Here is a 21898-nt window from a genome sequence, read left to right on the forward strand (position 1 = left end):
AATGTCTAACATAGGAAAGCATGTCTGCTGCTATCGGAGCCGATGCCAGATTTAGGCCCGCATGGCATGAACTCTCTTAGATCACAATGGAGGGCTAACCCTTTTATCCTGGCGGTAGCAGAAGAAAAGTCGCACACCAATCCTGAGGTGCTGGATCAATATCAAATATAGGGGTGTGCAAGGGGTCCGCACACTCCAGGTGAGAACGAATCCTTGTTTATTCAGTCAACATTACACACAAAACATGTACTGTTGGTGGGCCTTGAGGACAGGGTTGGGGAACTTTGAAAATGCTTACTTTTTCCCTTTTTAATTGTTTTCTATGCTGTATATATTTTTTTTTTAAATAAAAATGTTTTTAATTTTATTACTTTATTATTAAGTAAAAGTACTGTCAAAATTATTTTGAACACTTGTTTGCTTGCTTGCTGGTGGTTTACAAATTATTTTCAAGCTGTGAAAATATCACCTAGGACAGGGATGTCAAACTGGTGGTTTGAGGGCCGAGGTCATCACAATTTTATTTTTTTTTTTTTACACATCTCAAATGAATTGATGGGTCTGAATCAGGAAAGGTGTGGTCCATCAGGTAGAACACATTCCTTCCTTTTCTCAGTCCATCCTAAACAGTGGCAGGGATCTGGAGCTCTACACATGTGACCTAGGAGAAAACTCAGGTGAAAAAGTGAATTGCATATTGCCTAGGGTGTTCCAGAGCAGGGGAGAGGATTGAGAGAAGTCTTGTAAGTGGAAGTGAGAAGAGGTGACCAGAGAGGAAGGCAGGAGAATATTGTTAGTAGAGCAGAGATTGTAGGATGGTTTAAGGAAATACGTTTATTTAGATAACAAGGAGCCAGGTTGTAGAGAGCTTTACAGGCAAGAGCTTTGTAGGTGAGAACAAGCAAGAAATTACGCAAAATATTTTTAGTTTCAAAGTATTTTATTGAGAAAAATCCAATAAAGACTTACAGCTTTTAAATATTCCCTTAGCAAAGGGCATTATTTCAATCAATCAATCAACTTAACATTTAGAAACATAAATAAACATGAACCAAACATGCAGGTTATTTTATTATTCATATTTGAGGTCAGCCGTGTGGGTGGGCATGGCCCCTAGAAGAAGAGAGCGCAAGACCGCAGTCCCAGAGAAGTTGAGGCTGAGAGCCAGGGTTGCCAAGTTCGGGTGAAAGGCAGAGTTGCATCATTGACTATTGCTAGCAATCTTTCTGAAATGAGTATATTCATGATGATGGCATCTGCTTGGTCAAATGAGAGAGTAGGTTTTAGCCACTGTGGAGACGGGCCGCCTTGGCCACATGTTGACCGAGTCTATGTTGTGGGTATTTCCACCTCTGGGGCTTATGTCCTAGAAGGAGTTGGAAGGGGTCGGGCGAGATGTCTATCCCGAGCTGTACCTATGGCAGAGGCTACTTGGGCCCAGAATTTTTTTTTGCTATAGGGCAGAATACCATATATGGGCAAAGTCCCCCAGCTGGCCACAACCTCTAAAGCACAGAGGAGATTTGTCATCAGAGATGGTGTGCAATTTCTGGGGGGTAATATAAGTACGATGCAATATTTTGTAGTTAGTTTCGATATGTGAGAAGTAATTACTTCCTTTTGCTAGGGTGAGGCAGCATTTGGACCATTGTTTTATAGTGAGAGTCTGACCCAAATCCTCCTCCCACGCTTTCATCGTTCGAGTTTTGTCGACCTCTAGGGGCTGTGATATTATCGAATATAAATAGGAAATAAGGCCACCCTCCAAAGGTCTTTACGCAAAATATTTTTGACAGTATAATAAAGTATTTTTTGGTACTTTTTCAGTTGCAGGGTGCTAAAATGTAATTTTAAACAGAAGATGAATATTATCTCCTAGGAGAAAACTTAGGAGAAAAGGCGAACTGAATAAAGTCCACTCGGTCTCATTCACCACATATTTCTGTGAAGAGGACTATTACTCCAGGTCATGGTGCATCCCAACGGGGAAAGAAAATACTTCCTCAGGCCACCTCCCTGTGTTCTACAAATAATAAATGGTGTCCAGTTGATATTACCTTATTTTTCTTCAGCTGTTCTATGATATACAGGCCCACATGCAATTCACTTTTTCTCCTAGGTGAAATTCTCCTACCTTTTCAATAAAATGCCTTTAAGGCTGGTTTCACAGTGGGACGTTAAAGTCCCACGTTACAGCAGCCAGTAACGCAGCCTAACTCACAGCAGTGTAAAATCAATGTGCTGTTCACAGTGCCCACCTTGGGTTACATAGTAATGCAGCACGTTTAAACAAAGTGCTGCATGCTGTACGTTATACTGGCTAAGCCACATTAGACTGTTTGCACATGCTCAGTAATGTTGGAGGAGGAGGTCTCCCCTCCTCCTCTGCGGCCAGCCACATGGCTAATTAATATTCACTGCACTGTGGTGACTAGTGGTGGTACTGTAGTGTTGTCCGGATCATGAACAAATCGTTCATTTGATCCGGATCTTTTTGTGAGTCGAATCATCCGGATCATCACAATGAAAGATTCGGTTCACAGTGGATGTCTGTCTGGAAGAAACAGGAACATACAGAATGTACAGTGCAGGGAAAGTCCTGTCCTGCTAGTCATTTCACCCAGCCTGCTCCCCTAGTAAAATGATTATAATGATTTGGTTCAAAGATCCGGATCTTTTCAATGATCCGATTCAAATGATCCGAATCCTTAAAAAGATCCGGACTTCCTATCACTAACCTGGAGCGGCTACTTTGAGAGCTGCATAACGCAGCTCAATCTGACGTCTAACTTCAACACCACCATGCGCTGCGTTAGGGGCACGTTATGCGACCATAACGTCCCCTAAAATGCAAGCGTCTTGGTGTGTAAGTAGCCTTAAGCCACCAGCAAGCAAGAAAATACTTTTCACCTACTTGTTGGTACTTTCTTAATGTCAGAGTGCTGACAAGTTATTTTAAACAGAAGATGAAAAATTATCTCCTAGGAGAAAACTCATGTGAAAAATGTAATTACATATGGGACACAGGCCCATAGGCAATTACATGTTTCACTTGAGTCTTCACCTAGGTGATCGTTTCATAAAAAGCCTTTTAAGCCACCAGCTAGCTAGAAAATACTTAAAATAAATCTGATAGTATTCTTTCAACAACTTTTGGGTATTTTTTAAATGGTAGAATGCTGAAATTTTAGTTTAAAGAGAAGATAAAAATGATCTCCTAGGAGATAACTCAGGTGAAAAAGTTAATTGCATATGGCCCACAGTGTGTATATTATGGCATACATATGAATTGGGTGCAGGATACAGCCGGTATATGGCTTATCCTGCTGCTGCACAAGTTCCCGGCAGCGTTAATTACTTTTCCCCCTCCAGGTCCGCGTGGATAGTGGGGAATGATGCCATTTGGCTTCCAGCTATTTCTGGAAGGCGAATTACAGTGTTTTAAAAGTAACTTTAGCTCTGTCTTCTGATGGTGCTGAAGTTACTCACTGTGCGCCGCTATAGCCGTAATTCCTCTCACAGCCTATGGTGGCGCCGGCTGTGCCTAAATCTCCTGCACTTATTACAGCATTCGATATTATGTCCCTTGGAAAGCACAGTCGGCACATAAGTCACCCTGGTAAGGGAGAATGCTTCGACTGATAGCACATTCCAAATTACAAAAGAACAAATACGGACAACACACAAAGGGATTAATAAAGTAAAAGTAAAGGTTTTATTGAAAAAAAAATAAATCATGAAACTGCTATCATAAAGGTGCAGACAACACCTCAACATATCAAGTTTAAACAAAAGTGCAAAATATAAAACATAAAAAACCCACCACCAATCAATAAGGTATATTTTTTTCCTTAACACCATAATGACACCATCTCTCATACACAATTCTTTGCACATGCCAATGTTATTAGGCTGGGTTCACATGAAGCCGGAGCCAAAATGGCCTATTCGGAGCTGACAGCTCAGTGCCCACTCAGAGTGACTTTTGGGTATGATCTGCATCTGGAGCAGATGTGTTTCCACCATAGGTTTCTCTGAGACACTCATCCACTATATGTAAAAATACAGCAGGTTGGGAGTTTGCGTTGCGTTCCAGTCCTAAACTGATTAACAAAGTGAATGGATCCCATAAATCGGGGCTTCCCAACCCTGCCCTTGATCTAAAGTCACATTTTCAGACAGGCTTTCCACAATGTCACCTCCTATCACTCGTGGCCCAGACAATTGGATGTCACCATAGGCGCCCATGATAAATTACAACATTTCCGGCTACAGCTGGTAATTTGGGTGGTAGAGGCACCGCATGACAACAGCCGTGGTGCGGTTCAACTACTTTATAGCAAAACTCTGTAGCGGCGCGGACAGTGGTGGAGTCTGTAGTGCCATTGCCAGAGCACAACAGCAGTGGAAATCCGCTACTTTATAGCCGAACTTTAACGCGACAGGGAAAGCAATGATAGTAATGGTGTGGACACTGGTTAGCGGCATTTGATAGTGGTGGTGTTAGTGTTAGGTGTAGGTTGAGGGAGGTTAGTATCAAGTATAGATGGGGCAGGTTAGTGATAGGCTCTTAGTGTTAGGTGTATGTAGGGGAGGTTAGTGTTAAGAGTAGGTAGGGGAGATTAGTGTTAGGCATAGGTAGGGGAGGTTAGTGTTAGACGTAGGTAGGGGGAGATTAGTGTTAGGCGTAGGTAGGGGGAGGTTAGTGTCAGGCGTAGGTAGGGGGAGGGTTAGTGTCAGGCATAGGTAGCAAGAGGTTAGTGTTTGGCATAGGTAGGGAAGGTTAGTGTTAGGCATTGATGCAAGGATGATTTATTTAAAAAAAAGGCATAGATGCAGGGAAGGTTAGTGTAAGAATAGGATAGGATAGGCTGACAGTAGAAAATTGGTAACACTACTGATATTCCGTTATCAATAGCAGGTGATTATAGAATATTTAATACATTTTACAATCGGCAATATCGCCCTCCTATTTTACCTTGCAGTATTTTAAATGTGTGGCTATCGCCTCTTATTTCCTCCTCTTAAGGGGAGTAAATGAGGCAGCGATCCAGCATGAATACACCTCTGTGCTTACCTTAGGTAGTATTTTTCTCAGGTCAGGTATCCTTCATAAACTCTGCAGCCACATTGTAGCTACTGGCTGCCTCTGTCTGTGGTCTCTGATAATGAATAAGCTTCCACATCACATATGGAGGAATGTACAATGCTAACTATTGCTGGAAAACTACTATCTGCTCACAAACAAATGCCCACTGGCCCAGAATGGGGAAGACAAGACTACTGATAGCCACTAACGACTGATGGATTTGCTGGCAGTTTGTTAAAGGGAACCAAGCACCACTTTTTTCCCCCCTGGTTTCTAATAGCTACAGGAGCTGCCACGTTCCCCCCTCCCCTTCAAGCTGCCAATTATTTATTTAGGGGAAGGTGTGAAGATAGCATCTGTGACTTCTCTAAACTCTTTGAAGTACAGTGTACAATCTAACCACCCCCTCCCTGCTGATGAAAGATTTTGGTTGCCTTCTGCTAATGTGTGCAATAAAATAATGACATCAGTTCTTATCTGCCTGATACTTTTGTAGTCAGGAAGGCCTCGAAAGGAGGCTAATAAATCCTCTGCTAAACTTTTAAATGTAAAAAGAAGAGATAAAACTGAAGGGATTTTTGTTAACGAGTCACATTGTTGACATGCATTTTAAATGTACTATTGAGATGTCCTGGATGCTAAAAACTGTGCTTGGTTCATTTTATCTAGCAGAAAGGATGTTTTACAAACATCCATTTTGCTGAAATGCTTGTATTCTCACATGCATGCGTGCCGCGGGTTTGTGTATGCCCATTTTAACCCCTGAATGTAAGGGCATGAAGTAATTAAATCTTTTGACATTTCTGCAAAATGTTCATTAAAACCATATTACAGGTTTACGTCTGCTCTCTTGTGAATCTTCTGATGTTTTTTCAGATAGGGCAGTTGTGAAAAACTCTGGTCACATTCTAAGCATCTAAATAGCTTCTCTCCTGTGTGTGTTCTCTGATGCTGAGTAAGACTACTGTTCTGTGAGAAACATTTCCCACACTCTGCACATTTTAATGGCTTCTCTCCTGTGTGGGTTCTCTCATGCTGAGTAAGATTCGAGTTCCGTGCAAAACATTTCCCACACTCTGCACATTTAAAGGGCTTCTCTCCTGTGTGAGTTCTCTCATGCCGAGTGAGATCTGTGTTCTGCGAGAAACGTTTCCCACACTCTGAACATTTAAATGGCTTCTCTCCAGTGTGAACCTTGAGATGTTGAATGAGCACAGAACGTAGTTTAAAGGATTCGTCACATTCCGAGCATGAAAATGGCTTCTCTCCAGTATGAATCCTTTGATGAGCAATGAGGCCTGCCTTTTGAGTATAACATTTCTTACATTCAGAGCAAGAAAAGGACTTCTCTCTGGTCAGATTTGAATTCTGGCTAAAACCTTCATCATATCTTGAGCTACTGTATTGATTCAGTCTGGCATGAGTATTCAGGTGACGTATAAGGTGTGCCTTCTGCCTGAAAGATTTCTCACATTCAGAGCATGAAAAGGGCTTTTCCCCAGTATGAATCCTTTGATGAGAAATAAGGCGTGACGGAAGTGCAAAACTCTTCTCACATTCAGAGCAAGTAAAAGGCTTCTCTGCATTGTGACACATCTGGTGAGTTATTAGATGGGATTTCTGACTAAAATATTTGTCACATTCACCGCAATAAAATGTTTTCTCTCCAGTATGAAAATTCAGGTGACATTTAAAGCTGGACTTAAAAACAAAACATTTGTCACATTCTGGGCAGGAAAATGGCTTCTCTCCAGTATGAATCCTCTGATGCGTTTTAAGGGATGACTTTTCAGTGAAAGATTTGTCACATTCTGGGCAGGAAAATGGCTTCTCTCCAGTATGAGTCCTCTGATGCCTTATAAGGGATGACTTGTTAGTGAACAATTTGTCACATTCTGGGCAGGAAAATGGCTTCTCTCCAGTGTGACTCCTCAGGGGAGCTGTAAGCTCTGACTTAGAAGTGAGACTTTTTTCAGACTCCAAGCACTGATGGGGTTTGTCTTCTTTTTGACTCATTTTGTGCAGATGGGTACCCCCTTTATTTCTGAAGTGCGTTTACGACTGATGTTGAAAAGAACTTCAAATGATTAATCTCCCTGCAATGACAGAAATGGGTTTTAATGTTAATAAGATCACAGAAGATTGGCGAGAGATACAGAGTAACTAAGAGAAGGAATAATGGTGCAGACATGTTTTCCAGTCTGAAGAGTAAGCTAATAAAACTTACAGGACAACTGTCACAAAAATCTAAAAATTTAAAATATACGTAAACAAATACAAATAAGAAGTGTGTTTCTTCCAAAGTAAAATGAGCCATAAATGACTTTTCTCCTATGTTGCTGTCACTTCCAGTAAGTAGTAGAAATCTGACAGAACCGGCAGGTTTTGGACTAGCCCATCATGGGGCATTCTCAGGCTTTTCTTTATTTTCAAAAGCACTTAGTAAACGGCAGTTGCTCCTTCCAACTGCCAAAAAAAAGTGTACGGTGAGCAGGGAGGCTGGCCAGCATCATTGTATAAATCCTTTTCAAGGAGTGTCTGTATAAAGAATAAAGGCCACATTGAGAATGCCCTATGGAGAGATAGACTAGCCCAAGTTCTGTCAGATTTCTTCTATCTACAGTAAGCGCCAGCAACATAGTGGAAAAGTAATTAATGGTAATTTTTTTCTGGAAGAAACATACTTCTTATTTCAGAATCAGAATCAGAATCAGAATCAATTTATTTTTCGCCAAGTAAGTTTGCACCTACAAGGAATTTGTCTTGGCAGTTGCTTAACAAACACAAACAAAAACAATACAAGGACAGACAGTGTGAATATTACAAGTTAAGGACATTATAAGTATAGTGGCAGTAAGCAATGTGAGAATTGTTTCATTTACAGTTCAGTGCTGATTACTTTCAGTCCTAGCAGCTCTAACGTGGTTCAGCATTAAGTATGGCTACTGCTTGAGGAAAAAAACTGTTCCTGTGTCTAGAGGTTTTGGTAGCGATTGACCAGAATCTTACTCCTAAAGGCATGCGCTGGAAGATGGAGTCAGCTGGGTGAGAGGGGTCAGAGGCAATTTTGGTTGCTCTCTTTCTGCACCTGCTAGTGTAAAGATCCTGCAGGGAAGGTAAGCTACAGCCAATTATCCTTTCCGCTGATCGGATGATGCGCTGCAGCCTCCCCTTTTCTCCTTTTTGTATGTTTACATATATTTTAAACTTTAATATTTTCACAACAGTGGTCCTTTAACCTCTTGAGGACCCTGGGCTTAAACCCCCCTAGTGACCAGGCTATTTTTTACAATATAGGTCACTGCAGCTTTAAGGAGTCGCTGCAGAGCCGCACAACTCAGCACACAAGTGATTCCCCCCCCCCCTTTTCTCCCCACCAACAGAGCTCTCTGTTGGTTGGGTCTGATCGCTCCCCAGTTTATTATTTTTTTGTAATAGTATGGCTGACAACAAAAACCTATGAGAACACCTCCCCCCCCCATCCCCAGGGGGTATACTTACCTCAGGAGGGGGAAGCCTCTTGATCATAAAGAAGCTTCCCCTTCCTCCTCCGTATTTGCAATCCAGCACGGGAAGCCCCCGAGCACAGAGGAAGTAAATATTTACCTACTGCAATCCAGCGCAGGTGCAGTAGTGGCTTTCTGGTCAGGTCAGGTGGAAATAGGGGAGCCCGATCAGGTCCGCTCTACTGCACAGGTGACAAAAACAAGTTTCAGCTATTTCTGCCTGAGCCTGATCGGAAAGCCACTACTGTACCTGCGCTGGAGCCGGGGAAGGAGAATATTGCAGGAACTACAGCCGACATCCTTGAGGCTTCCCCCTCCCAAAATAAGTATACCCTGGGAGCCTTTTTGTTTTCTTATAGTTTCTTTTTAAAACTTGTGAATTAAAGAAAATACCACACCTTGAGAGCTGCTCAAAGTGAACCGGAGCTGAAAATAAACTTATAGCATGCATACAATTGTATCTATCCTCCTACTCCTAAATATGATTTTTATTTTAGATTCACTGTTTTTGTTGCGTTTAAAACCTAAAAAAAAATAGTTTTAGGTTTGTATTGTCTCAGTTGAATGATTCAGTCTTAAAGTACAATGAAATTCCATATTACAAAAAAAAAAAAAAATCATTCAATAAGAACTTATTTAGGTTTATCATGTTGTTTTTAGTGTTCGCTGTCAGATACAGGAGAAATGGGATATGATGAAAAGAAAATATTTCTGCTGGTTTTAATCTTTACTGTTTCTCTGTAATGCCAAAAGTGACATCACTTCTGCCCCCCCCCCCCTTTTTTTTCAAACCCAGCTCAGTGTTAATTTTCCCTCGCTACCACAGCTTACTGTCACTTCCACAGCAGATATCACCTAGACCAGGGCTTTTCAACCTTTTCACTGTTTGTACCACCTTTATCAACTGAAATTTTTCAAGTACCAACAGTGTGCCTGCGCAGTAGATTGGACCCAACCGTGCTTCGCTGCTTCCGCCACAGCCCGAGTGGAGAGCAGCTACTGCACATACAAGCACGCCGACAAGGAGATCTTTGGGGGGCCCAGTGCTGGATCCCCTCTACTGAGAAAGGGGGAATCCTCTTTATGATCCAGAGGCTCCCCTGTCCCGAGGTAAGTACCCCCCCAGGTGAACTTTTTTTCTTACAGGTACTTCTTAAGAAAAGTGTGTGGGGGCAGCAGGAGTCATTGGTGGGGTAAAAGATTAAAATTAGATTGCTAGCCTACAGATTGCATTAGTAGCAAACGAGCGGGAGCTGAACTTCGTGGAGGCAGGGCAGGACAAGTGGCAGGCAAATCAGACGTGTACCACCTGGGCAACAGCAAAGTACCACTGGTGGTACGCGTACCACAGGTTGAAAAGCCATGACCTAGACAACAGGCTTGCACCACTGTGCAAACTCAATAAAGTGAGGGGAATATTCAGTTGCCTTCTGATCATAATGGCCTTATCTAATTTAAAATAGGAAGCTTTCTGTTATTTGCATGCTGAGATAAGTTTGTTACTGAAACAAAAAAACAAAACAAAACAAAACAAAAAAAAAACTTGCCTCAATCCTGCTGGCACAGCACAATTCCTGTTAGGCAAAGGCAACCAGACAAGGTAATAAAAAAAAAGCAAAAACAAATGGGGGACATACAGGAACCTATTTCAGAGAAAAATATGGTTACATATATTTTTGGAGCACTATGTTTTGGCAATTTGTTTTTTATTTTTGGATGTTACAACCCCCTTTAAAGGACAACTGTAACAAAGTGGATATGGAGACTGCTATATTTTCCTTTTAAACAATTCCAGTTGCCTGGCAGCCCTGCTGGTCTATTTGGCTGCAGTAGTGCCCGAATAAAATTAGAAACAAGGGGAGGGGGACACCAAGAGCCCAATAGTGTGATATTGTATAGATGATAATTAATAATGAGTAATATAACAATTTAATACTCACAAACCAGGGTTACCATTAGGCAACCACTGTGAAGGCAGGTGGGGAGATTAACCTGACCCCACTCAGGATTAAAAGTCGCTCTCTGTAGATGGGAAGAAGATGGGTACAACCCTCCACCAAGGGTGGACTTAGCAATATGTAGAAGCTTTCCAGAGGCGCCAATAGAATAAAAGTCACTTAAACGAGCTTAAAACCGATGGGGCAGTGGTGGGCCTATCCCATCCATGCAGGCAAAGCAAACAAAGGAAGGACTGTGGCATCAACAGTCAAACAACAATTTATTTATACTCCACAGTAAAAATAGGCAACGCGTTTCACGGGCTCAATCCCGCTTCATCAGGCCAATCCAAAAGGAGCATACAGCTGAAAACAAAGTGTCAGAGGACATAGTGTAAGGCAGGTTTTGTGAGTATAACTCATGTTCACAAACAATTCAATGTCAAAACATAACTATATGAACATCAAAACATATTCAGAGGTACTTATTATGCAACACTCTTAAATCATGCAATTCTATGCAAAGAGATTTTATGCAGAACATTTTCATGTAGAAAACTCCGGATTTAGCCTATTAGCTCTACTGGCCACTGTATTCCTTTTGCTTTTCATGCAACAGTTATCATTATCACTACCATTTCTAGTACTATTATACTTTGATTGACCTCGTCCTCACCCTGGTAATAATACATATTTTTTTAAGAAAATAAATATGGCAGCCTCCATATCCCTCTCACTTCGGTTTTCCTTTAAAATATTTAACTGTTAACAAAGTGTTAAATCTCTTGCCCACAAGCAATAGGTCTCTGTGGTGTAGCCCAGGCCTTAAAGTGAACCAGAGACAAAGCTCCCTCATGTATTTTACCATATATATCAGTGGGAACATAAGAGAAAACACCTACCCTGCTGTCTTTCATTTTTAACTGTTCAGCTTGCTTCTTATAAGCCCTGATAAAATCCCCAACTGAGTGAGCATTCAGTCTGGCTTTGCTATAATGACTCAGCTATAATGATTCCTGAGCAGAGCCACAAGAGGGCAGGCTTGGGCTTGAAAAGACATAGACTCAGCTATAATAATTCCTGAGCAAAGCCAGACTGAATGCTCAGTCGGGGATTTTATCATGCCTGATAAGAAGCAGACTGAACAGTTAAATGAAACAGAGAGCAGGGTAAGTGTTTTCTCTAATGTCCTCACTGATATACAGTGGAGGAAATAATTATTTGACCCCTCACTGATTTTGTAAGTTTGTCCAATGACAAAGAAATGAAAAGTCTCAGAACAGTATCATTTCAATGGTAGGTTTATTTTAACAGTGGCAGATAGCACATCAAAAGGAAAATCGAAAAAATAACTTAAATAAAAGATAGCAACTGATTTGCATTTCATTGAGTGAAATAAGTTGGAACCCTCTAACAATAAAAGACTTAATACTTAGTGGAAAAACCCTTGTTTGCAAGCACAGAGGTGAAACGTTTCTTGTAATTGATGACCAAGTTTGCACACATTTTAGGAGGAATGTTGGTCCACTCCTCTTTGCAGATCATCTCTAAATCCCTAAGGTTTCGAGGCTGTCTCTGTGCAACTCTGAGCTTGAGCTCCCGCCATAGGTTTTCCATTGGATTAAGGTCCGGAGACTGACTAGGCCACTCCATGACCTTAATGTGCTTCTTCTTGAGCCACTCCTTTGTTGCCTTTGCTGTATGTTTTGGGTCATTGTCGTGCTGGAACACCCATCCACGACCCATTTTCAGTTTCCTGGCAGAGGGAAGGAGGTTGTCGTTCAGGATTTCACGATACATGGCTCCGTCCATTTTCCCGTTAATGCGATTAAGTTGTCCTGTGCCCTTAGCAGAAAAACACCCCCAAAGCAAAATGTTTCCACCCCCATGCTTGACGGTGGGGACGGTGTTTTGGGGGTCATAAGCAGCATTTTTCTTCCTCCAAACACAGCGAGTTGAGTTAATGCCAAAGAGCTCTATTTTGGTCTCATCAGACCACAGCACCTTCTCCCAGTCACTCACAGAATCATTCAGGTGTTCATTGGCAAACTTCAGACGGGCCTGCACATGTGCCTTCTTGAGCAGGGGGACCTTGCGAGCCCTGCAGGATTTTAATCCATTGTGGTGTAATGTGTTTCCAATGGTTTTCTTGGTGACTGTGGTCCCTGCTAATTTGAGGTCATTCACTAACTCCTCCCATGTAGTTCTAGGATGCTTTTTCACCTTTCTCGGAACCATTGACACCCCACGAGGTGAGATCTTGCGTGGAGCCCCAGAGCGAGGTCGATTGATGGTCATTTTGTGCTCCTTCCATTTTCGAACAATCGCACCAACAGTTGTCACCTTCTCTCCCAGCTTCTTGCTAATGGTTTTGTAGCCCATTCCAGCCTTGTGCAGGTCTACAATTTTGTCTCTGACATCCTTGGACAGCTTTTTGGTCTTTCCCATGTTGGAGAGTTTGGAGTCTGCTTGATTGATTGATTCTGTGGACAGGTGTCTTTTATACAGGTGACCAGTTAAGACAGGTGTCCTTAATGAGGGTGATTAATTGAGTAGAAATGTCTAACCACTCTGTGGGAGCCAGAACTCTTAATGGTTGGTAGGGGTTCAAAAACTTATTTGACTCAATGAAATGCAAATCCGTTGCTATCTTTTATTTAAGGTTATTTTTTCGATTTTCCTTTTGATGTGCTATCTGCCACTGTTAAAATAAACCTACCATTGAAATGATACTGTTCTGAGACTTTTCATTTCTTTGTCATTGGACAAACTTACAAAATCAGTGAGGGGTCAAATAATTATTTCCTCCACTGTATATGGTAAAATACATGAGGTTGCTTCGTCTCTGGTTCACTTTAAAGTGCATACACATGTCTGATATTTTTAAACGACTTGTAGTTCAAACAACAAGTTGTTCAGACTTCATATACACAACGAACAACAGGTAGTTTGTTATGCTAGTTAAATTGCATGTCATTTAACCAACTTGATAATGGACTGGATAGAACAATGGACTAGATTAAATGACTGATCAAATGACTTGTTGTTTGAAAGTATTTTAAGGTGCGTACACAAGCACTACTTTCGCTCGGCGGAACATTCAGAAACAGCCTTATCAGTCTGCCAAAAGCGCATACACACGCGCTACTGTCAGCTGAACGTCCGCCCAGCGGGAGGGTCTGATGGACCCATTGTTGGCGGAAGTAGTGTGTACACAACATTATAGTATCAAACTAATAGACTTTCAAACGTCAAGCGTATCAGTCAAAACTGCTGCCATCAGTCTAACGATCGTTTGTACACATGCTAAACTGTTGTTCAAACAACAGGTTTGAAGGACAAGCCCTTCAGAAATATCAGACATGTGTACATACCTATACCTATACACTGGCAGCCTCAATGTTTGCTTTATGACAGGTTCACTTTTTTACAGTATAAAACTGACAAATGTTCCACCCGGGGTGTCCAACATATTATTAAATAATTGTAGATACACATTTTGTAATAATAAAAAAAAACTACAGACAACAACCATAATACATCCTAACTGCAATACAATTTAGTATAACATTGCTAATAAGACAATCAAAAGAGTTTTACTTACCCGGTAGGAGGCAATATTGGAACTTCTTATTCCTGTGACCTGTGTGGTTTGTCTACCTGACTGAGACCTGACCCCCTTTTATAGTAAATTCTCCTCTTGGGGTGGCTTTGGATTGGCTAAACGGGTTTTATTGATGTCAACAAAAGGTGTGTTTACAGTTGTATTGCTTTAGAGTATTTTCATTGCAACCCCTCCCCCATACAGCCAGGTGTTCACTTCATTACCATTCTACAGTTTGAAGAAAAGACAAAGCATAAAGCAGTGTAGATAGTCAGCAGAACAATGAATGTTCCCTAGATAATGGGGCCGTGGAAAGCATTCAGTTTCTCTGCAATGTTTTCAACTATATTTGTGAATATATTCCCAAAAAGAATTATAATTTTGTAAATAAAAATAAAAGCAACAAATGCACAACATGAAACATACCTAAAAAGCTTATGTCTAAATATTTATCTTTGGTGGCATGTTTTTGTTTTATATTTGTAAAGTTTTGTGGTATAAACATTTTTGAGAGCTTTGCAAGCAGTAAAATTATCAATCTCACTAAGGACCATTTTTTTTTAGAAATTCTACCTATCAGTTCTAAGCTTAAGTACATGACACTCTTTGTACTAAACAATGACATGAGCCATAAAGAAACTTAAAGGATACCGGAGGTGACATGATGAGAAGCACACAAATAACTAACTGTGCTCCTTTTTGTCTTTGTCTGCCTGAAAGAGTCAGGACTGGGTCAGACTACAGTGTTACTCTCACTGATAACAAATTACAACTATAAAACACTTTCCTAGCAGAACATGGCTTCTGAAAGCAAGAAAGTCAATAGTTCATAGATTTTAGCTTTGGCATACTTCAATGAATGTGTCATTGAGCAAAAACTATAAAACAGTAAAAGCTTAAAAAGTAGATTTAAATATAAAATAGTTTATTTCACTACTTTATTTTCACCTCAAGTTTCCTTTAAAGTATTTCAATTTTCACAAAAATTTAGATTTAAAAAAAATACACATAAATTTGCATTTCTCCCAGAGTAAAGGCTCATACACACGCATGACTAAAGTCAGCTGAGGCAGCTGGAAAAAAAACCCTCAGCTGATGTCAGGCGTGTGTACAGCGAGCCCCAACCGCCACTCTGCAAGTGTGATCATACATGCGCTGCTCCGTCACTCGTCCGCCCCCCCCCCCCACACACATAGCAACAGAAAGCGCTTTGTCAGCTACACAGCTGACACGCATCTGAACAGGCTGGCCCAGCGATTGGGTCCCAATCCATGAATTTAAAAGGTATGTACGCACCCTAAAATGAACTATAAATCATTTTCTTTCTGCTGCCCTACAGCATGGGGAAATCGGACAGATCTGTCAGGTTTTGGACCAGTTCATTGCAGTAGCCCGATTTCAAACAATATATAGGTCATTTAGCTGTAATAAGCAGCTATAAAGTTTTTGGTGAATGAATAAGAGGAGCGCCGAAATGTGAAAATTGCTGTGGTTGTAAAGGGGAACTGAAGTAAGAGTGATATGATGGCTGCCATATTTATCTCCTTTTAAACAATACCAGTTGCCTGGAGTCCTGCGGATCTATTTGGCTATAATAGTGTCTGAATCACACCAGAAACAAGCATGCAGCTAATCTTGTCAGATCTGACAATAATGCCAGAAACACCTGATCTGCTGCACGCTTGTTCAGGGGCTATGGCTAAAAGTATTAGAGGCAGAGGATCAACAAGATAGCCAGGCAACTGGTATTGCTTAAAAGTAAATAAATATGACAGCCTCCACATCTTTATCATTTTAGTTGCCCTTTAAGGGGAAGTAACATGAGGTAGGGAAGGGGGTTGAAGATAGTAACTGAAAACAAATAGCTGAAACTGTTTCATTAAACTCAGCTGATACTGATCAGAAATGTACATAATAAAACAAAGGAAAACACTAGAGTGAGCCTGGACCAGACAACACCCAGTACAGGATCTGTGAATGATGCAATTTGCCTTCAGCTGTTATGCTGGATACACACGGTGCGTTCGCGCACTCGATTTTCCCGTCGATTCCCGTCGATTCGTTTATTTCCAACATGTCCGATTTGGATTTCGATGGATCGTTAGGTCGATTCGCATGCAAAGTATGCCGAATCGACCTAACGATCCATCGAAATCCAAATCGAACATGTTGGAAATAAACGAATCGACGGGAATCGACGGGAAAATCGAGTGCGCGAACGCACCGTGTGTATCCAGCATTACAACACCTTCTCTGTTTATATTAGTTTGGACATTTCTTTAGTTGATTGTTCTATTTACACCTTTATTCTATTCTGACCTCCTGAACACCCCATGTGAGTTTCTGCAACACTTTTCATGAATTTTTGTGGAGAAAAGGTGCTTCTAAAGGTAGCCATACATCTAATGATGATGCCAGGTTCAACCAAGAGACAACTCTCTCTCTAATCTGGCCACTGTGTTCCCATTCATTGATCTAGCGGCTAACAATCAACGGCGGTAACAAGTGCGGGGGGGGGGGGGGGAATGGGAACGCACGGCAGGGAGGGACATACCTAGTTGTGGCATTTTACAGGGGTGTAGTTACTCATCCCGGGGGAGGGGAAGTGGTTACAACAGGAGGTATTGCGATAATTACGGTTGTAGTAAGTATATGAGGTTTCCAACAATGCAACATTGCTGAATATGCAAATAATCCCTTTGAATATGCAAATAATCATTCAGCTCACCCTTCACCACAAAGCCCCTGTGCCAGACAGCCACGCCTTTTATAGACACAGGGCCATATTCTACTCAAGGTGATTAGTAGCTTGCATGTGCAGGCTACTAATCACCTTGTCATCGAGCAAGGTTTATCAGAAAATCCTATTGCCGGTTTGCTTCGCACAACAGCCGATCGTTAGGGAGCATTACTCAGAGGAAAACCTGAGCGATGCTCCCATGTTATGGGGGATGGGGAGCAAGGTTTAGCGCTGTGGTGCGGTCCTTCAGCATGCGCGAGCACCTGCTGAACATTCGCCACCATCTTCCATCCATGCATCTGGGGGTCTCCTTTAATAAGGGGACACCCAGAGCTCCCCTTCGGGCCGCTGCACATCGCCGGAGCCCCCCGCAGCTGCGCTGGTCACCCTCCAGTAAATAGCATACTGCCGCTAGTCTCCTGACCAACGCTGTAATTACTGTGTGTCGGAGCCCCAGCAAAGCATCTTTGAAGCTCCCGCTCAGGCTCCCCATTGGTCCACTGTCTGAGCCAATTGAAATGCTCCAGACAGTGGACCAACGGGGAGGCCTGGTGGGATCTTCAGAGATACACAGTATCTCCAATACACAGTAATTAAAGTGACAGATACTCTTTAATTACACATCAGCACTTGAGGCGAAAAGCGGCGGGTGATTAGCGGCAGTATGTTAATAACTGGTGGGCGACCAGGACAGCTGTGGGGAGCTTCAGAAATGTGCGGTGGCCCCACGGGGAGCTGTGAGGGTCTCCTTATTAAAGGAGACCCCCAGATGCAGTGGCAACAACGTGTGTTAGCATGTTTAGACCTATTTTTGCAGGTCTAAGCAAACGCTTATGTCCGATGGCAGCATGAAAAATGGTGGAATTGGATCGAGTGTAAAGAACTCACTCGGTAATAATTTCACCCGAGGGATTTATTTTCCACCCGAGGGGGGTATAAAATTAAATTGGATTAGGTGATGGGAGCATCGCCTAATTTAAGAACTCACCATCGCTTAGCAATGGCGAGTTCAGCAATAGAATATGGCCCACAGTTTGAGAGATTGCACAATAAGGGGATTAAAGTTGATTTGCATATCAACCACTTTAAAGAGAACCTGAGGTGGGTTTTAAAACTCCTAACTGCACACAAAGGCTGTGTCTGCATATAATCACCAGCCTCTGTGGCTACATTATATCCCCCCAGGCCCCCCCCTGCTCTCTGCTCTACCCTCCAAAGTAAACAGCCATGCTAGCGACAGATAGCGTGTCGCCAGCAGGCTCTTTACATGTATACTGTCATTCTTGCCGCTCCCCCGCCTTCTCTATTTCGCAGCTCCTCACTCGCATCCCTTCCCTCCAATCAGCCTGGAGGGAAGGAACGTGGGCGGGAAGTTGCTGTGTGTCGCTAGCACGGCAGTTTACTTTGGGGGGCAGAGCAGAGCGCAGGGGGGGCCTGTGGGGATATAATATAGCAACACAGGCTGGGCATTATATGCAGACCCAGCCTCTATGTGCAATTAGGATTTGTAAAACCCACCTCGGGTTCTCTTTAACCACTTAAAGAGAATCTGTACTCTAATATTCTTACAATAAAAAGCATACCATTCTATTCCTTATTTTCTCCTGTGCCCCTCTGTGCTGTTTCTGCCACTCCCTGCTGCAATCCTGGTTTGTAATTAACAGTTTTAGGCAGTGTTTACAAACAAATGACTGGCTTTTAACCACAGTATCATAGGCTGTGAACAGCTATCTGGTATGACTCATGCAGAGCTTGGAGGGGGGGTGTAAAGCTTCTGCCAATGACAAGCAGTGTTGCACATTCCACACATTCCAGCCTCAGCCCGACAGAGGAAAGGAGATAAGATTTATTACAGAGACAGTGCAAGTAGGAAAGGCTGCAGTAAGACAGACTACATTAGAACAGGTATAGGACAGAAGAAATAAGGCACACAATTTTGTTACAGAGTCTCTTTAAGGACCAGGGGATTTTCCTATGATCGGTGCTGCGTGGGCTCTCCAGCCCGCAGCACCGATCAGGATTGAGCCAGGACGACCAGACTTTCCCCCCCCCCCTTTTTTTCCCCACTAGGGGGATGTCCTGCTGGGGGGGGGTCTGATCGCTGCTGGGTATTTCTGCTTAGCGGGGGGCTCCTCAAAGCCCCCCTCCGCAGCGATTTCCGCCCTCTCTGCCCTTCCCTCCGTCTCCCGCAGGCTATGGGCTGCGCAGGATGGATATCCGTCCTGCGCCGCCTAGGATAGGCTTCAGCCTATCAGATGCCAGCGATCCCCGGCCAATCAGAGGCTGGGGATTGCCGATCTCCTTTATGGCGCTGCTGCGCAGCAGCGCCGTATGATGTAAACAGCAGGGATTTCTTCCCCGTGTGTTTACATTTAGCCTGCAAGCCGCGATCGGAGGCTCGCAGGCAGTTCACGGAGTTACCATGGTAACACCACTTCGACCTGCCGACACCTATCGGCGTTAGGCGGTCGTTAAGTGGCAATACAAATATGACAAAATTATGGCAAGAGGGTTCAGAAAATACGAGCAAATGGCAGAAGGCTTCTTTAAAACATACAACTACTTTACATAGGATCGTGTTATTGCCACAGTAACTAAAGACCTCACAGCTGCCAAGACACAGTATCAGAACCTGGTGGGTATAGGTTAACGCCCCCCCCCCCCCCCCATTTAACAGAACACTAGCTATAAAAGTAAGTGACCCCCTAGCGAGTAGCATTTTCATTTTTTCCCTCACCACCAAACAGGTCCTTAGCGGATCATCACTACTTATGTTTACTCTTTACTATCACAAAGGGAGAATTGACTCTTGGGTGCATGATTTGAAAGTAGAAAAAATATCAAAACAGTATTAATACAAAATCCTAAAAGTCAGTGAAAAAACTTGCACCAATGTAATCAAGTACTGACATATTAATAAAATGAAACCAACTGACTCCAGAGAGGGCAAAAAGGGGCTGCAGTCCCCTATGCCCAGGGTGGTAAAGTTCTACCTAGACCTGTTGGGTGGTAATTGGATCACAGCACTTGCATGAAAGGTAAAGCCAGAGAGCAATGACGCAATGAAGGGTCCTATAGCAAAGGACCAAGGATCTCCAGTTCATTTGCCAGAAAAAGGGAAGGGTATACTTAGTGTTTCCAGACAGAGCAAGGACAAGTCCAGCTGCAATCTAATTTGCAGAGTGCAGCAATTGCTGTGTGATGCACAGAAATTGTACAATGTCCACTAGAACACCTCCACTGTAGGGACCAGAACATCCCAGACGGGGATCAGGTCACATGAGTAACATATATGCTCTTAAAGCAGAAAGCCATGCAGAAGCTGTTGCAAATTTCACAGACAGTATCTCACCCAAATGATGAAGAGCTCATGTCCCGGCAAAGGCATGTAAATGTCCACTAATGATCCCACTTGCAGAACAAAAGTGACTGTCAGGCTCTGAAGCTTTCAAAAGGTGTATGCACATACAGCAGTGCAAGGCAGCAAAAGTCAATTCTCCCTTTGTGATAGTAAATTGTTTATTGTTGACATGGTGCATGTGAAGTATCTTTTGGTTATCTATTCATATGTACACACAATTTGTGTGTACATTTCTGTTAGATAATTGTTGGTCTCATCTGATACCAGTTCACCATTTCTAGCTATTCTCCAATTATGCTTACTCTTACCTTGCCGACTTTCCTGCGGCGTACCGGCCAGGCTTAGCCTCTCCTGGTCGCAGCCTTGTGTCTTGAGTAAACTATTCCTATATCTGGGGTGACGGTGGGAGCTTGATCTAAGTTATCTTTTCCCCTTTCTATGGCTGCTCTGCATGACTTAAAGGGAAGGTTCAGGGAGGGTGGTGAAAAAATAAAAATCAATTTCCACTTACCTGGGGCTTCCTCCAGCCCGTGGCAGGCAGGAGGTGCCCTCGCCGCCGCTCCGCAGGATCCCGGTGGTCTCTGGTGGCCGACCCGACCTGGCCAGGCCGGCTGCCAGGTCGGGCTCTTATGCGCTCCAAGTCCTGGCACTTCTGCGTCCTACGCGGGCGCGCTGACGTCATCGGACGTCCGCCGGGCTGTACTGCGCAGGCGCAGTAGTTCTGCGCCTGTGCAGTACAGCCCGGCGGACGTCCGATGATGTCAGCGCGCCCGCGTGGGACGCAGAAGTGCCAGGACTTGGAGCGCAGAAGAGCCCGACCTGGCAGCCGGCCTGGCCAGGTCGGGTTGGCCACCGGACACCACCGGGAGCCTGCGGAGTGGCGGCGAGGGCACCTCCTGCCTGCCACGGGCTGGAGGAAGCCCCAGGTAAGTGGAAATTGATTTTTATTTTTTCACCACCCTCCCTGAACCTTCCCTTTAAATAGGACTGCAGTGTACAGCGTGATCCCTCTTACCTTTTCCCTCCCTCCATCTGCTGACTGCTGAGGCTTTGTTATTTGGGGCACAGATCATTCTCTCCAGGGCCTGCAGCAGCTTCCCTGCTTCTCTTGTCGCACCCTGAAGGCTCTGATACACGTGGCAGCATGCACTCCACAGCTTGGAACGCGCAGCCATCAGAGCAGGAAGTGACTGCTCTCCAATCCCTGCTCTGGCCACAGGCAGAGTTCCCAGCCTCCCCCTCCTCTCACAAGCAGGCTGGATACACACAGGAATACTCTGTTGGCTGCATCACTCCCTCTCAGGCACTGTTTGCTGTCCCTGTCTCCCTTTGACTTAGGCCAGGTGCACACATGGCAGAAACGCTGTGGAGCGGGAACACTGTGTTTTATGCAGCAATGTTAGTCTATGGGATGCAGAAGGACCAGCATTGCACCTGCGATTTACAGTAAGCGTTCTGCAGACGCTTGCAGTGTTGCATAATATGCAGGCTGGCTGCCAAAACGCACATAATGAAAGTCTATGGAAACGCATATGCGTTTTATGCTGCGTTTTTAATTAAAAAGTTCTCTGATGTGGTTCCCCTTCCTGTTGTCTTCCTAATGATACATATATTTAAATTTAAAAACGCATAGAAAACTCATATGCGTTTTCTATTAGCGA

At 43.3% G+C, this 21898-nt stretch overlaps 1 protein-coding gene across 1 annotated transcript; it reads right to left on the bottom strand.

The window, feature by feature from the left end:
* Positions 1 to 3826: 3826 nt before the first annotated feature.
* LOC137560966 (zinc finger protein 84-like) lies at positions 3827 to 21342 on the bottom strand. Its single transcript, XM_068272154.1, has 2 exons — positions 21253 to 21342; positions 3827 to 7185 (listed from the first exon to the last, which is right to left on the bottom strand). The coding sequence occupies exon 2, from the start codon at positions 7103 to 7105 to the stop codon at positions 5918 to 5920; it is 1188 nt and encodes a 395-aa protein (XP_068128255.1). The 5' UTR covers positions 7106 to 7185; positions 21253 to 21342; the 3' UTR covers positions 3827 to 5917.
* Positions 21343 to 21898: the final 556 nt, after the last annotated feature.

This window comes from Hyperolius riggenbachi, chromosome 3 (genome assembly GCF_040937935.1).
Source record: "Hyperolius riggenbachi isolate aHypRig1 chromosome 3, aHypRig1.pri, whole genome shotgun sequence".
In the NCBI taxonomy this organism is placed as follows: Eukaryota; Metazoa; Chordata; class Amphibia; order Anura; family Hyperoliidae; genus Hyperolius; species Hyperolius riggenbachi.

Coding starts and splice junctions, on each gene's coding strand:
- LOC137560966 (XM_068272154.1), bottom strand. CDS start 7,105: ATGAGTCAAAAAGAAGACAAACCCCATCAGTGCTTGGAGTCTGAAAAA.